The sequence below is a fragment of the Nesoenas mayeri genome (assembly GCF_963082525.1).
Source record: "Nesoenas mayeri genome assembly, chromosome: 2".
Taxonomy (NCBI): domain Eukaryota; kingdom Metazoa; phylum Chordata; class Aves; order Columbiformes; family Columbidae; genus Nesoenas; species Nesoenas mayeri.
This window is the reverse complement of record NC_137543.1, coordinates 108,868,332-108,882,009: the sequence shown is the minus strand read 5'-3', so window position 1 is coordinate 108,882,009 and position 13,678 is coordinate 108,868,332. Positions and strand designations below refer to the sequence as shown.

The window sequence follows — 13,678 nt, the reverse complement described above, 5'->3', positions numbered from 1 at the left end:
TTGTGTTTTGAAGGATTCAGCTGAACCTCCAAAGACAACAGTGCAGGTCCCAGTGCTGATTACCCTCATTTTCTCTGTGACTTTGGGCAAATTGCTCAATTCCCTTGCTGTCAAGTGTAATAAAATCTTTCTACCACAAGAGCTGCAGGGAGCCCTGGGGTAAAGTCAGTGATAAGGAAATGGTGAGGAAGTGTCTGTGCTGTGGCCAGGCTGCAATGAGTGGGCACATTGTTTCCACACAAAACTGGAGCTAGTCTGGCAGAAATGGCTGGACGCAGAGAAGCTATGCCACGTTTTCATGGGAAAGTAAGTATTTCCCTTCATGTGGTCATTTAAGCCTGTCCCTTGAAGCTGCAAATTTGGCAGTAGCATCTGTAACGAGAGACTGGTTCAGTAGTGTGAGAGATCAGTTGGCAAAAGGACTAAACGTTACATTACATTTGCTCTTATTTTTTTTTTTTTAATAAATAAAATAATAATTTTTAAAAACCCAACACCAAAAATACCCTAAAAGACTCTTTTGTGCTTTCTGACATGAACTATTTTGCTAGAGCTAGAGTCACTGATATTGTCCTTTTCTGTCCATACCTTTGCTCCATTTCAAATAGATAAGCACATACCTGTGAACTGTATATGGAGCTATACTTTCTTACTCTGCTTGCCACCATGGTATATTGGTATTTGTGTTGGACAAGAAATGTCTCGATTTCAGACTCTTCTTTGAGCCTCTGCAGAGGAAAAGCTTTTATTAGATTTTTTTTCCTGGGACTTTAAAGTTTGTGGGTTTTTCCATCTGGGCCATAGTTTTATTAGAGATGTGGCCAATGTGTCAGTTGCAGAAAGCTGAGCTATGTCTTTGCATGTATGTAGTCAGCAGGCTCTGTTTTTGTAATCTGAGCAACTCACAATCTGCATGGTATCACTTGGGATGTTACTGCCTGCTGTCTCAGTGATACTGTCCTTACATAAACAGGACCATAGCTTTTATTTTGCCAGCTTGATTTGTGAGTAATTCCAATGAGCTGCAAGGCAAAAGTGATTCCAGTGTCACTGCTGAAGAAATTGGAAATACATGTGATATATCTTTCAAGATTGTTCTTCTGAGTTGTCACCCACCAAGCAGACTCACCATCAGAATTAGAATTACAATTTAGCATGTTGGACTTGCATTTCAGGAACCTCTCCCGGACTTTATACATAAGTGTCCACACTGAAATTAGCTCAGTTGCTCTCTTTTATCTTTCTTCCTTCTGCTTTTGACCAGTTGAGGCAACTGCCTTTGTAAATGTGAAGTTGAAGGGCTTTCATTTTGGCAACTAAACACAGGAAGAGGGACTGGAACTGCTGAGAGGTTACAACCAGTTCAGTACGAGCGTCTAACCTAGAAAGCTGCTTGTAGTGGCACCAAATTGGTGCTGTGGTACAATGCAGGTACAATGAAAGCACGGTTTCATTTACTGAGTCAAGACCCTCTGTGGGGTGTGTGTATTCCTCCCAAACTGACATACCGTCAGGCTGGGAGAAAATGAACCTTGGCACTGAAATTCAAATGTCCATGTTTATCTCCACTGTGTATGATGGCTACTGTAGCTTCATGCTGCTATTTGAATTCACACCTTGCTTCAAAATAGGTTTTTTGGTGTGAACCTGATCGTGTCACAGCCTCATAGGAGCAGCTTCAAAACATGTGCTTTATGTGTGTGCCCTTTTCAAGGTGGGATGAACAAATGTAACTCTTAATCTTTAAGAGGCTTCTTAAGAAGACCTGACATCACTCAAATAAGCTGGGAATACAAGGCAGAGAGATGGTAGCTGTAGCTGTGAAACTGTGTGATATATTGCAAAGGATGTCGATTTACAGCATGTTTATTTTTCCTTTCTGGCGCAGTGGAAACCTAGAACGGACTGAATCTCTGCATGATAATACTCTAACCCTTTCAGTACCCCTGATGCATGAAGTGGACTCATCAATCACAGGGTAAGTACCAATCACCAAATGAAAACAACAAAATAATAATAATCCTAACAATAACATCTGAGTTTCCTCCAATGAAAAACTGAATTCTTGTCTTTGTTTACATGTAGACGGACTCTTGCTTTTTCCCTCTTTCCCAGGCTCTGGAAATACAGACAACCACTTTAGTTATCTGTGAATTTTATTTGTCATGCCTTTCATTCCAACACTGTATTTCTTTCTTACTCCTTTCTAGCTAATGCTAATTATTTGCCATCATATTTAGAGTAGGTATTCTAGTGATCATATTTGAATTCATGTGATTCTGTAGATATGATGTACCTTCAAATAAAATAAAAACAGAACAAGTAAATCACATCTTGTTGTTTAGGGTATGTATTTAAGGATGTGGTTGAGAATCACCAGGCCAAAGGTTAGGGTCAAATGTTCTGGGATTTTCAGGAGCTTGGTGGAGTCTAGCTGTTCGCCTTTCTGTTTAATTTCACAATCAGAATTAGCTTCTGTTCATTTTCCCACTCCCTCTGCTCCCTAGTCTGCAAGACGTCCAAGTACCAACCGAGGAACATCACTCACCCTTTGACTGAAAATCTTGTTTAACACACAGCTGTAGTCCTCTCCCCGAGGCTGCCCATGTGCGAGTTCCTGCCTTTGTACTCAGGGGTCTTCCCTTCCACTTCTGCATTGCAATCCAGAATGAAAGCTTTGTGGCCAGTCCCAACAGACAGATCTTCCTCTAGTATAGCAGTGCTTCAGTTGGAAATGGGGGACCTGGTGACTGGAGGTGAATTAGCATCCATGTAGACTGAGAAAGTTGACATTTGTTCCTAAACTGGGAAAGCAAAAGCTCATCAGCAGTGTCCCCAAGAGGTCAGTGTCTGTTCTAGCTGCCACTGATGGCAGCCCCTAGGCAATACGTGTTGTTTAAGTGACCCATACGGGTTGACATCAGTGGAAGTCAAAGATTCCCTTGACCAGCGTGCTACATGTGTAGGAACACTGTGTGGCACTGTAGGAACATGTGTGTAGCCCACACTGTGGGAACACATGTGTAGGCACTGACATGTGATTTGACTGAAAAGCTGGGTAAACTCAGTTTCATAGACTATCTCAGAATCACAGAATGTTAGGGATTGGAAGCGACCTCGAAAGATCATCTAGTCCAATCCCCCTGCCGGAGCAGGAATACCTAGATGAGGTTACGTCTGGGTTTTACCACATAAAGCTGTTTTCCCCTCTTGTTGCATAGAAATAAAATCTCTTAATGATGGCTAAAATAGTGAGAATGCCTTGAGCCTGCTCAGAGAAGTGAAGAGCGCTGTCAGACCTCACAAGATGATTAACAAGGCCAAAAATCTCCTCTATATTGAAAGGACAGTCTCAGCAGCATGTTCTGGAAGTTTTTGGATGCTTTCATTGTTACAGATTGTGTAGAAATTTAACTCTATACCCCTTGCTTCTACATGCTTTGCAGATCAATTTTTGTACAGCTTTACAGATATGAATGCTTTGATCTCTGTCACCTACAGAATGCTGCATACCAAAAAAGTGATAAAAATTGGGCTCTTTTCTTTCTCTTCAGAATGTACTTTTTTAAAGGACAGTGTCTCTGAATCCATAAACCCCACCCAACTGACTATGTGGATTATTTTTTTCTTTCTTATAAACAAGACTTAGTAAATTCAAGTTCACAGACATGTCCAACTACCAGGGAAAAGTTGGGTTTATTGGAGGGCACTACGTTCCCAAGCATGGTAATATTAGTAATATTCTTTTTTGGACAGTGTCTTTTTAAAGTACATTTTTATTAGCTGCCCTGCATTTGAGTCTACAAGAGCAATTTTCATCCCTGGTCACAGCCCCGGAAGGGCTTGTACCATGTTTGGGAGGAGCCTTCTGGCACAATGCCGTAAATGGGAGGAGTAAATCTGTCCCTCACTGTTTCCCCTAGAAATCCCTGGCTTAGGAAGCAGGCAGGAAAAAATGAAATGTACCTAAACAGGCTTAAAATCCTTCTCAAAAAACTCTGACTGAAAAGGACAGCCTAGGTAGGAGGCAGAGTTTTAGGCAGTCTCTCACCAAGGTTTGGCTGAAATTATACCAGAACCCTTTACAGCTAGTGGAGCAGCCTGAGATTAGGAGTCACAAAGGACACTTAAAGCACTGCTAGTCCTTTTCTGTAGGATTTCCAGGTACTGTGTTGTGCTTCCAAATCTTTTCTGATAAAACTCTACTGTGTTTTTCTTTGCAATAAGATGATAACAGTGGTTGAGGAGACTGGGCCTGTGCCACTGTTGTTGAAAGCAAGTTATACCCCCCTTTACTGTTCCCTTTTAACCATCTGCTAATCATAAAGGTAGTGAAGCTCAGATAATTAATGAAGTGTTTATTCTTGCAATGGTATGTAAATGGTAGATAAAATTTAAATGTTACTTTAGTGAATATGTAACTGAAAATATTCCTATTAGTAACTGTTTCTTCAGATTAACTTGGTAGTGCAATGATTTCCTGTGTTAAACAAGCTACAGGACTTGCACAAATCATCCATGGCAGTGGGCTCTGGAGGGGAGCTTTTGTGATAGGAAAGTAGAAAAAAATATATGATAAGTAATCAAAAGAAGTCTGCTTCGATGATGGGTTGTTAACCCAGATCAGTTGAGGTGCTGCTTCTGTAGTCTACTGTTGTCAAGAGGAAATCAAATGACAAATAATGAGTTAATCTAAAATGGTCCCATAGAATTTCACATGACCAGAAAGTAAGCGATGCAATTCAACTTGCCACAAATAGCTTTAATTTTGGTGACAAACCCAGTTTACTAAATCTGTCTTGATCTTTCAGAGAAGTCTTCCCTACTTCATTTTTCTATGGCGATTCTGTGGAAACATCCAACTTTGTTCAGTTGGAAAACAATGAATGCCTTTTCCAGTCTCTCAACTTCACACTGCAGGTAAGCCTGATCCTTATTTTAACTTCTTGACAGCACATTCTGGTTTTATATCTCTTTTATTCTGAGTGTAGTATGGGCTTTGGTACATGTTTCTGAATCACGGTATTCTGTGCAATGTGTTCTTGATGGTGCCATATTTGCAGCATGCGGGGATGGTATATTTCCTTATCTGTATATATTATAACAGAATTGCAAATAGGGAATCACACTTCCATAGGAATGAAGGTGCTACCATTTGTTTTTGTTTTACCTTTCATCACTTGCTGAGTAAAGAGCTGTGGTTACTCAAGTGCCACATCTTTGATGCCGTCACGGCTTCAAAAGGGAGGAGTAATTCCTTTCAGTGTCATGGTCATTGAGCAGAAGAGTGGGCAGCCTTTATCCATCCGAACAAACACATAAACCTGTGCAAGGGATTCAGAGCTACTGATAAAGAGTACAGCACAAGGAAAAGACTGTGACACTAAAAAGACAGGGGTGAGCAGGTTTGATTAAATGCCTCATAGCATCTCAGCGTTATTCAAGGATTATCCATAGATCACATTTCACATGGCAGTTAGATGGGTTCCTGATGTGGCAAAACATATGGATAATTTATTTTAACAAACTCTTGCGATGCAGCCAAAATGAACTTGTCTCACTGCTGTGGCCATATCTATTACAAGCACTTGAAATCTTTTTTGACCACTAGATGGAACTAGGGAATGATAAATCATGCAGAGGTGGGGGAATCATTTGTTGTGAAAAATAGTCTTTCGCCTTTTTCCCCTTTTCTTTTCTCCGAGGCACGAATGCCACTCAGCTTATAATGAGTAACACATGTCTTCCTCCGTGGACAGACTGTGGTCCAGAGCAATTAAGCCCCCACTGTCATGCAGTGCCCTTAGCTATTTACTGAAAAGAAGTGAAAGCAGGATTTGAGGACATTAAAGCTTTTGTGAACCAGGCTATTAATTCTTGTGATTCTGATTTCATTCTTGAGGGTTTATAGTTCTCCCTCTTACCTCCTCCCTTTGCTCCCAGCCAGTTATTGGTTAAAAACAGATAAAGAACAGATGTACTAATGCTTTAACTAGGTGAATGTTTTCAATGAAACAAAGTGCTAACAGATAAGGGACAGAGAATCAATATATTGGCAGAGCCACCACTTGTCCTGCACCGTCCTCGTCTCTCTTACACTTGCAAGTTTTCAATATTAATATTATTTTTTCCATATAGAAGCAGAAAATTATCATATAACAAGTCACAGATCTGCTCTCCAATAATGTGGTAAACCTCATAAATGTGTGTGTCAGAGAGAAGGGGTAGAGTTCCATAATGGGCAAAGCATGGTTTGTTTAATTGTTTTTAGTCATTTGCCTGCCATTTAATAAACTTCTCTAGATGGAGAAACAGAGTAGCTTCTTCACTGTGAAAGAGATGCTTTATAAAAACATGGGGCTTTATAGCTGGTTTTATATGTAAAAATCTATACCATGTCCAACATTAATAAGGAAACAGATCTATGCATCGTTTTTGGGAGGTAACAAGCTGTGCAATTAAAATGTCTTTTCTACCTTAACTTTTATATCTGATCTCAGTGAGATAATCAAGTTTTTTTTAAAATGTCTAACATGGAACATTATGTTTGTATTTCATGCAGCATTTATCATGCTCCATTGTAGTGGGATTTTTCCCCCTGCCTTGAGCCTCAGGGTTTTTGTAAAGATTTGGCATTGTTAACCAATTCTCTTTATCAGTCAGGCATTTCTTCAAACATAAACAGTGTTTAAAGAACGAAAACCTGTTGGTTTTAATATTTGTACTTTACATAATTAACTACTGATTGTTATATCTTTTGACAGTACTGTCTCAGTGGGGATAAATATTCTAATGGACTTCATGTTTTTACTGTATGCATTTATATATTTGTTAGAAACAATGAGGAAATATTTTTCCTGATTAAAAAAAGGTAGATAGACATGAAAACTTACTTTCATTGACATTTTTCCATGGATTGTTTATTTTCAGCAAAATCCCACAAGTTTTGGAATTTTCACTGGATAAGTTTCAGTGGTGGACTGGAAATTCTTGGAGTTTTTGTTGAAAATTTGTGGGGGGTTTGATAGAAAGCCAATGTTTTCCACTAAGGGTTTCTTTTAATAGGAAACCCCAGAACTTGAGTGGAAGTTATTGACATGCATTTCCTGGCAACTCATTCGGCAAACCTTCATTTTGGTAGTCACAATCATCATTGCTTTGACTTCTGGTCCATAAGGAAAACATATGCAGAATGTAATGCAGTGGTTACCAGACGGAAATGAGAATATTAACTGAGACAGCAATATTTCTTATAGTCTTCTGGATGGTGTAACCAAAACACTCAAAGATTATTAGCAGTGTCTCTGTATATAAGGTAGAAAACTCATGTTATTTGTATCGATGGCTGGTAATTATCCTGCAAAACTGCTTCTCACTTGATATATGAGCTGTGCCTAAAGACTAAGCGAAGCTAAAGACTGTGCCTAAGGCTAAGACTAAAGATAAGCTTAACCTCTGACTTCATCCTGATACTTACAAATGAAGTCTTAGTCTGAAGACATTGAAAAACTTGCATAGTATTTGAATCTTTACAAATTTATCTATACTCCCAGCTTTAGTTCTATAGTAGTTTTATGAGCAGTCATTTGTGTAATTTTATTTTTATTATTTTTTTTAATACATTTATATCTTTGTCGTATAGGTTTACAATGCTGGACCAAGCACTCTCCCTGGAGCTTTTCTTGACATTTCATTTCCAAACCGTCTCTCTGGCACTGGAGCTGAAATATTTCACATTCAGCAGATGATGGTGAGTATGGCATGATGTGTTCTGAGCTCAGAGAGGCACTGAAAGCTATCGATGACTGAAACAAAAAAAGTCCAGCAGAACTAGATGAATCAGTTGCTTTTTTAGACAATAAAAGGTTCTTTGTGTCTGTGGCCAGATCATCATAAGCAGCTGAGCCCCTCCAGCCGCTGACTGCTGTCCCTCACCTGGGGCAAGCAGCTGGTTGTGTGTTCCTGGTTTCCTACAATGCAGTGTAAAACTAGGTCAGGCTAATCCTGAAGGAAATGCGGAGAGCACTTGCCTGAGACACATCTGCAAAGAGGATTGAGTTTTAATGAGAGTCCTCCCAGATTAAAGGGTGTATGTAACATCAGCAGGATATGTTGCCGGGTTGATTCACAATCCCTATTTCTTTCTGTGCTTATCTGCAAAATAATAGCTAGATCTGAATACATTATTTATATCTGTTCTTCTATGGTCCATGTTATATCATTTGCTCTGAGTGTTCTTTTAACAAATGTAAGTAATAGAGAAATTTATTCTTTCAACACAGTGTTTTTCAAAAGATGATTTTGTGTCAACTACAAAAAAAATCAAAATAAATTGTGGTAAAAGAGACATGTTCTTAGATTTAATGTCTAATATTTATTTATTACTTCCAATGCTTTTGTTAAACCACCAAAATACCAACATTTATACTGTGGTGGCCAAGAGAGGGAAACCTCACTACTGAGGTAAATTTATTGCTAAAATTCAGAGTGATTTGTCTTTGTGAAATGAAACCAGCTCTTTGGGCTACTTGAAAAAAAAAAAAAAAAGCATTATACTTTCTTTGTTACCTACTTTTCTAGGCATTTGGCTGAAAAGTATTACCATCCATCCTGTACAGGTAACTGTGTCACTGAATCTGTGTAAATACAGATCCAATAAGACCTTTCACTGTAGGTTTCCAAGATTTGTGCTGTTGAAAGGTATGAGATAAATATATATATATGGCTTATAGATGGGCACTAAAGACAGAATCCCTGAGAAACAGATTTGGGGTATTGTATGAGGCACCAGCGTTGCATAGATTGAGTCAATTCTCCTAATAGACTGAATTAATTCTCCAGCGTATGTGTTATTTTCCATGGCATTGCATTTTACTGTCTTATTTAGTCCAGTCTTATATGCACAAGATTACCTGCCCTTCAACACACTACCTGTCAAAGGATTGTGACTCATTTCCTTGTCCTTTCCCTGGTCCCTCTGTGCTGTGGCAGAGAGTGTGTTTCCAGCAGGAGCTAAGAGGTGGGAGTCTCCTTAAAAGATTTTGTCTGCCCAAATGCTGGTGTCTTCTCTGGAATTAATCATCCTATATATTTCTATATAGCCAAGAGAGAGGACTAGAAAACTCAGCCCATCTAACTTAGGATGTGATTAATTCCTTCAAGGCATTGCTTGTTTCTCTGTGTTGGCTCTGCCACAAGTCTGGGTAAATTGTCTTAGACAAGACACTTGCTTTGCATGCTTGAATTAACTGAGGTGTGCACTACTCACCAAGTGGACAAGGGCTCATTTCTGGGCATAAAAATCATAGAAAGTCCTGAGTTGGAAGAGACCCACAAGGATCATCAAGTTCAACTCTTGTCCTTGCATATGACAACCCCACAGTTCACACCATGTGTCTGAGGGCGTTGTCCAGTCTCTTCTTGAACACTGTCAGGCTTGGGGCTGTGACACCTCCCTGGGGAGCCTGTTCCAGTGCTCCACCACCCTCTGGGGGAAGAACCTTTTCCTTATGTCCAACCTAAACCTTCCCTGGCACATCTTCCTGCCATTCCCTCGGGTTCTGTCATTGGTGGCTAAAGAGAAGAGTTTGGTGCTTACCCTTCCTCCTCAGGTGTAGTTTGTCATCATTTATACACAAGACCATAAGTTACACTTACAAGGATGGGGTGGACTATATGTTTTCGAATAGCTGTTAGAAAAACATGGTAAAAACCTTAAATCTTAACTTGCTTAACTTGTTTTTCCTTGCTGTTGTACCTCTGATGGCTTCCTTAAAGGAGGTTCAGGTGGGTGGTGTGGTCTTGAGTACTGTGCTAGTAAATACTTGCAGGGTTTGTATCCATTTTCCCCAACAACAGGCTCCATTTCCCCCCACGTTACCCGATGTCTTTCTTCTAGTTTGCAGTTTGTCTTTGTAGAACTTTCAAACTGCTGTTGTGAGACCTATTTGCGACACAGGCTGAAGAGTAGTAGGCAAGTATGGTTTTATGAGAGATGTCTGTGTGATATAGTGGCATACCCTCGGTCACTTCGACCACTGATTTTGGGTATATGGTCAGTAGGAGTCTAATACATGACTTTTTGAGCACCTCTGACATGTTAATAAATGTTATCCAAGCAAATCTTGTCTGGGATAGTGGTTATCCCTGCTTTACAGATAAATAATTGAAACACCAAATGATTTGCCTGAGGTCACACAGGAAATTTCTATCAGAGCCAGGCACTGAACCCATGTCTCCCAAGTCTTACTATTGTAACGGGAAAAGCATCCTACTCTCTTTCCTCCTGATTCTCTCCAACTGAGTTTTTATTGACTGAAAAGGGGACTAAAATCATGGAGCTTTTCATCTTTTCACAGACCAAATATACTTAAGCAAACAAACAAAAACCCTAAAAGCAGCAGATTGGAATGAACTTTGGAAAATGGGTTGCAAGAGCTGTTTTTCAAGAACATTTTTGTAAGTGTAGTCATGAAATATTTCAAGCTTTTGTTTATTTTGAACTTCCCAGAATCTAGAGTGCAGTAAAGGTAATAGTATCCTTTCAGACAGTGCAGGTGTTTTTGTAATTTATATCTTAATACCTATAATCCATCCGTTCTAAGTGTCAGTGTTGCTGGACCTTTCTGAATAGCTGTCATTAATCCAGAGGATTAGAAACTGTCATTTATCTGTAAGTGAAACTGTTGATAGAGTATTTGGGATTTGATTACATCATGGTTTGTGGTTTTTTAAAGCTAATAAGCCACTTATCCTATATACAGTACAGCAGTGAAATTTATGGGTGAAACTGCATAGTAAAAGCATTAGAGTTTGTGTCTCAAATACACATATACCACACAGCATAGTGCTGGGAGCTAATTCCTTCATACTGTATTGACTGATCTAGTCTTTCAGGCACCAAAAATAAAAGTCACATATGGAACGTCCCACTGGAACGGTCTGTTTCTCTGGAAGGTGTTAATAGGAATTATTATCTTGCTAATCTTAGAGGAAATGGCAGCCCTCGTGCTTCCTCTGTTCCTATTGCTCTAAGCTTTTGGCTTTATTGCAGAAACTACTTCAATATTTTATTCCAGAGAAATTCAGGTCACAGAGATACTTTGACATTTGGAGTTCTGCCTTGGAGATGTTCAGATGCTCTTCAAGGGGTCTTGGGATTTTCTGCAGCAATTCCTCAGACAAAATCCTTAATATATAAAGGACACAAGTCAACAGTAAAAGCCAGAAGTAAAATAAAACAGATAATTGAAAGAAAACTATCAGAAATTTTAAACCAAGAGGAAATGCTAGAAATTTTACAAGTCATTTTAACTAGGGAATTTTACCATTCACATTGATGATACGTAGAGATATTCAAATTCTGCAGTGGTAAATGATATTTTGGAAACCGATAATACATTTTACTAGGTTTTTGGTTTTATGTATTTTTGTATTTGCTTTCTGGCAGAGGTTTCAAGCTGGGTTAAAAACATAATAAAATAAATACCTTAGCTTGTTAGTAACAGTATTGTGATAGTAACAGTATAAGTGATGACACAGAAGAGCTTAACCCAAATAGACTATAATAAAGTTAGCGTTAACAGAAATGTATACTCTCCACTCTTCAAGCCATTGATTATCTATTCTTCCACAGAGGAAAACTTATTATACTTGTGTGTGTTTTGGTTTTGAACTGAAAGATTAGTAATTTCCTTTGGGCATCAAGCTAATTTGGAGGGCAAGAGAAGCGCTACTTGACTTGCCAGCCAAGGAGCTGCTTTCTGGGGCATCCAAAAAGATTTTTGCAGTGGGAGTTCCTGCCGAATTAACCAGGGTATTTCCTGAAGCTTTTCATGAATTAGCAATGTGTCCGGGATTACTCTGATGCTGGCTTTGTGGAAGTGGATCAGATTGTTGCTTTCCTATTTATTTTATTTCCAGCAAAGGTAAACACAATTATGAGGAGCAAGGGACTAACAGTTGGAAACTGAATTAGTTTGAGCTGGAAGCCTCCTGTGGAGGGACCAAGCTCTGCAGGGCTGCCAGGTTGTTTAGACTCCAATCAGACAGTTGTTACCAGAATCCAAGGTGCTTGGTTGTTAACCCAGAGCAAGTGCCATATGTGCGTGGGGGTTTTTGGAAGGAGCTAGTGCTGTTTCTATTGCATGTATTGTGCTGGCCAGCAAGCCCTGATTATTTTTTTTTTCTTTAAGAGACTACTTAGGTGAGTTAATACCAAGGGTATAAAGAACCGTGTTATCATTACTGAGATAAGAATCTTGTTGGAAATTGAGATGCACACATTTCAAGACAGTCTCTCTAAAGAGTATGCAGTATAAGCAATGAAATAAAAGCTAATTTGGAGGAAGGAGGGAGAAGGAAAGAAATACTGTCATCAATATTCTGATGAGAAACTCCCTCCTTGCATGTTATTTTTTATCTGAGTGTAGTAATAACTGTTTTAGTAATTGCTAGTAATAGAATATTTTTAAATTACTATGTTCTCTTACTCTACTAATTAATGGAGTGAGAGAGAGGCATAGAAAAAACTCTGGAGAAGCACTTGGCAGTCTTCACTGACAGGACAAAAGCCATCCAGTCTCCCTGAGTTCCTGAGTGTCCCTAGGCATCCAAGCTTAGACTTTGGGAATTCTCTCCAGAGAGCAAAAAATAGGTTAAACCTCAGTCTCATGAATCCTGCTCCCATTAATCTTGACTTTGCTAGTCAGCTCAAGCCCCTCATTCCTGGTCCAGCTTTCCCCTCACTTTTCGTTAGAGAGCAAAACAGAAAGTCCTTCTGTTGGAAGGACAAACAGAAGTCCTCCAGTAGTCCTGTTATACTTGGATTATTCACTTCAAACTTCTCCTTTCTTCTGTCTGAGTGGGTGAGACCTGGATTGTGCCTTTGTGAAAGCTGGGTATCAGTAAGATTTAAAAAATGAAGTGAAGCTGAGTTGGAAATGAATTAACAATATGAAGTAGTTGAAGATAATTCCTTTTCCAAGTTGCCTTTTAAGTCAATGGCTGCCTGAGCATGGGACTGTAGAAAAGCTTGCCATGTTCAATAAGGAAAATTGTTGAAATAAACATTATTCTCTTCCTGTGAACATTGAAACAGAAAAAGTAAAATGGCGTCAGTCCCAGAGCCACAAGTCTTTCCTGGCTGATGACAGGCTACATTTTTAAGGGCAGTTTTGTGTAGCACTCATGTCATTTTTCTTCCCAGCATTTCCACAGTAATTTCTGTAAGGAGAAGGAAGATGTTAAGGGGAAGAGCTAGAGCTTGCTGTCTTGTTCTATGAAATGTCCCAGGCTGCTTGAGGTTGGTGTGTGTGTGTGTTTGTTGGTTTTTTGTTTTTTTTTTTTTGGGGGGGGGGGGGGCTTTTGTTTGTTTGGTTTTGGTTTTCACTCATATAATAAAAAAAAAAAATCTTTGCAATTTTAAAACCTTAACAGTAATTTCTGCCTCTTATCTGTAGGTCGTTATTCTCCAGGATAAGAATAAGAAGCTTTGGCTAACACACTGCTGATGTTTAAAACCATATGCAAAGGAGGACTCTCAAAGCTCTCTATAGTGCTGGTAGTGCATGGGTGCTCCTTGAAGCATATGAGATTGTCAGGCCCACTATTGCACGCTCCATGTACAGAGGCAAACCTGTAGATTGTTATTGTTATGTAGAAAACTTGTTTGTTGGCA

At 39.2% G+C, this 13,678-nt stretch overlaps 1 protein-coding gene across 1 annotated transcript in view; it reads left to right on the top strand.

The window, feature by feature from the left end:
• Window positions 1–13,678, top strand: part of ITGA9 (integrin subunit alpha 9) — a gene marked incomplete at both ends in the record, with an annotated part of 220,912 nt that overhangs the window by 170,731 nt on the left and 36,503 nt on the right. The window contains 3 exons of the mRNA XM_080364271.1: window positions 1,889–1,978; window positions 4,812–4,920; window positions 7,643–7,750. Of these exons, the coding sequence (XP_080220397.1) occupies window positions 1,889–1,978; window positions 4,812–4,920; window positions 7,643–7,750 (307 nt within the window). The remainder of the gene's footprint in view (window positions 1–1,888; window positions 1,979–4,811; window positions 4,921–7,642; window positions 7,751–13,678) is intronic.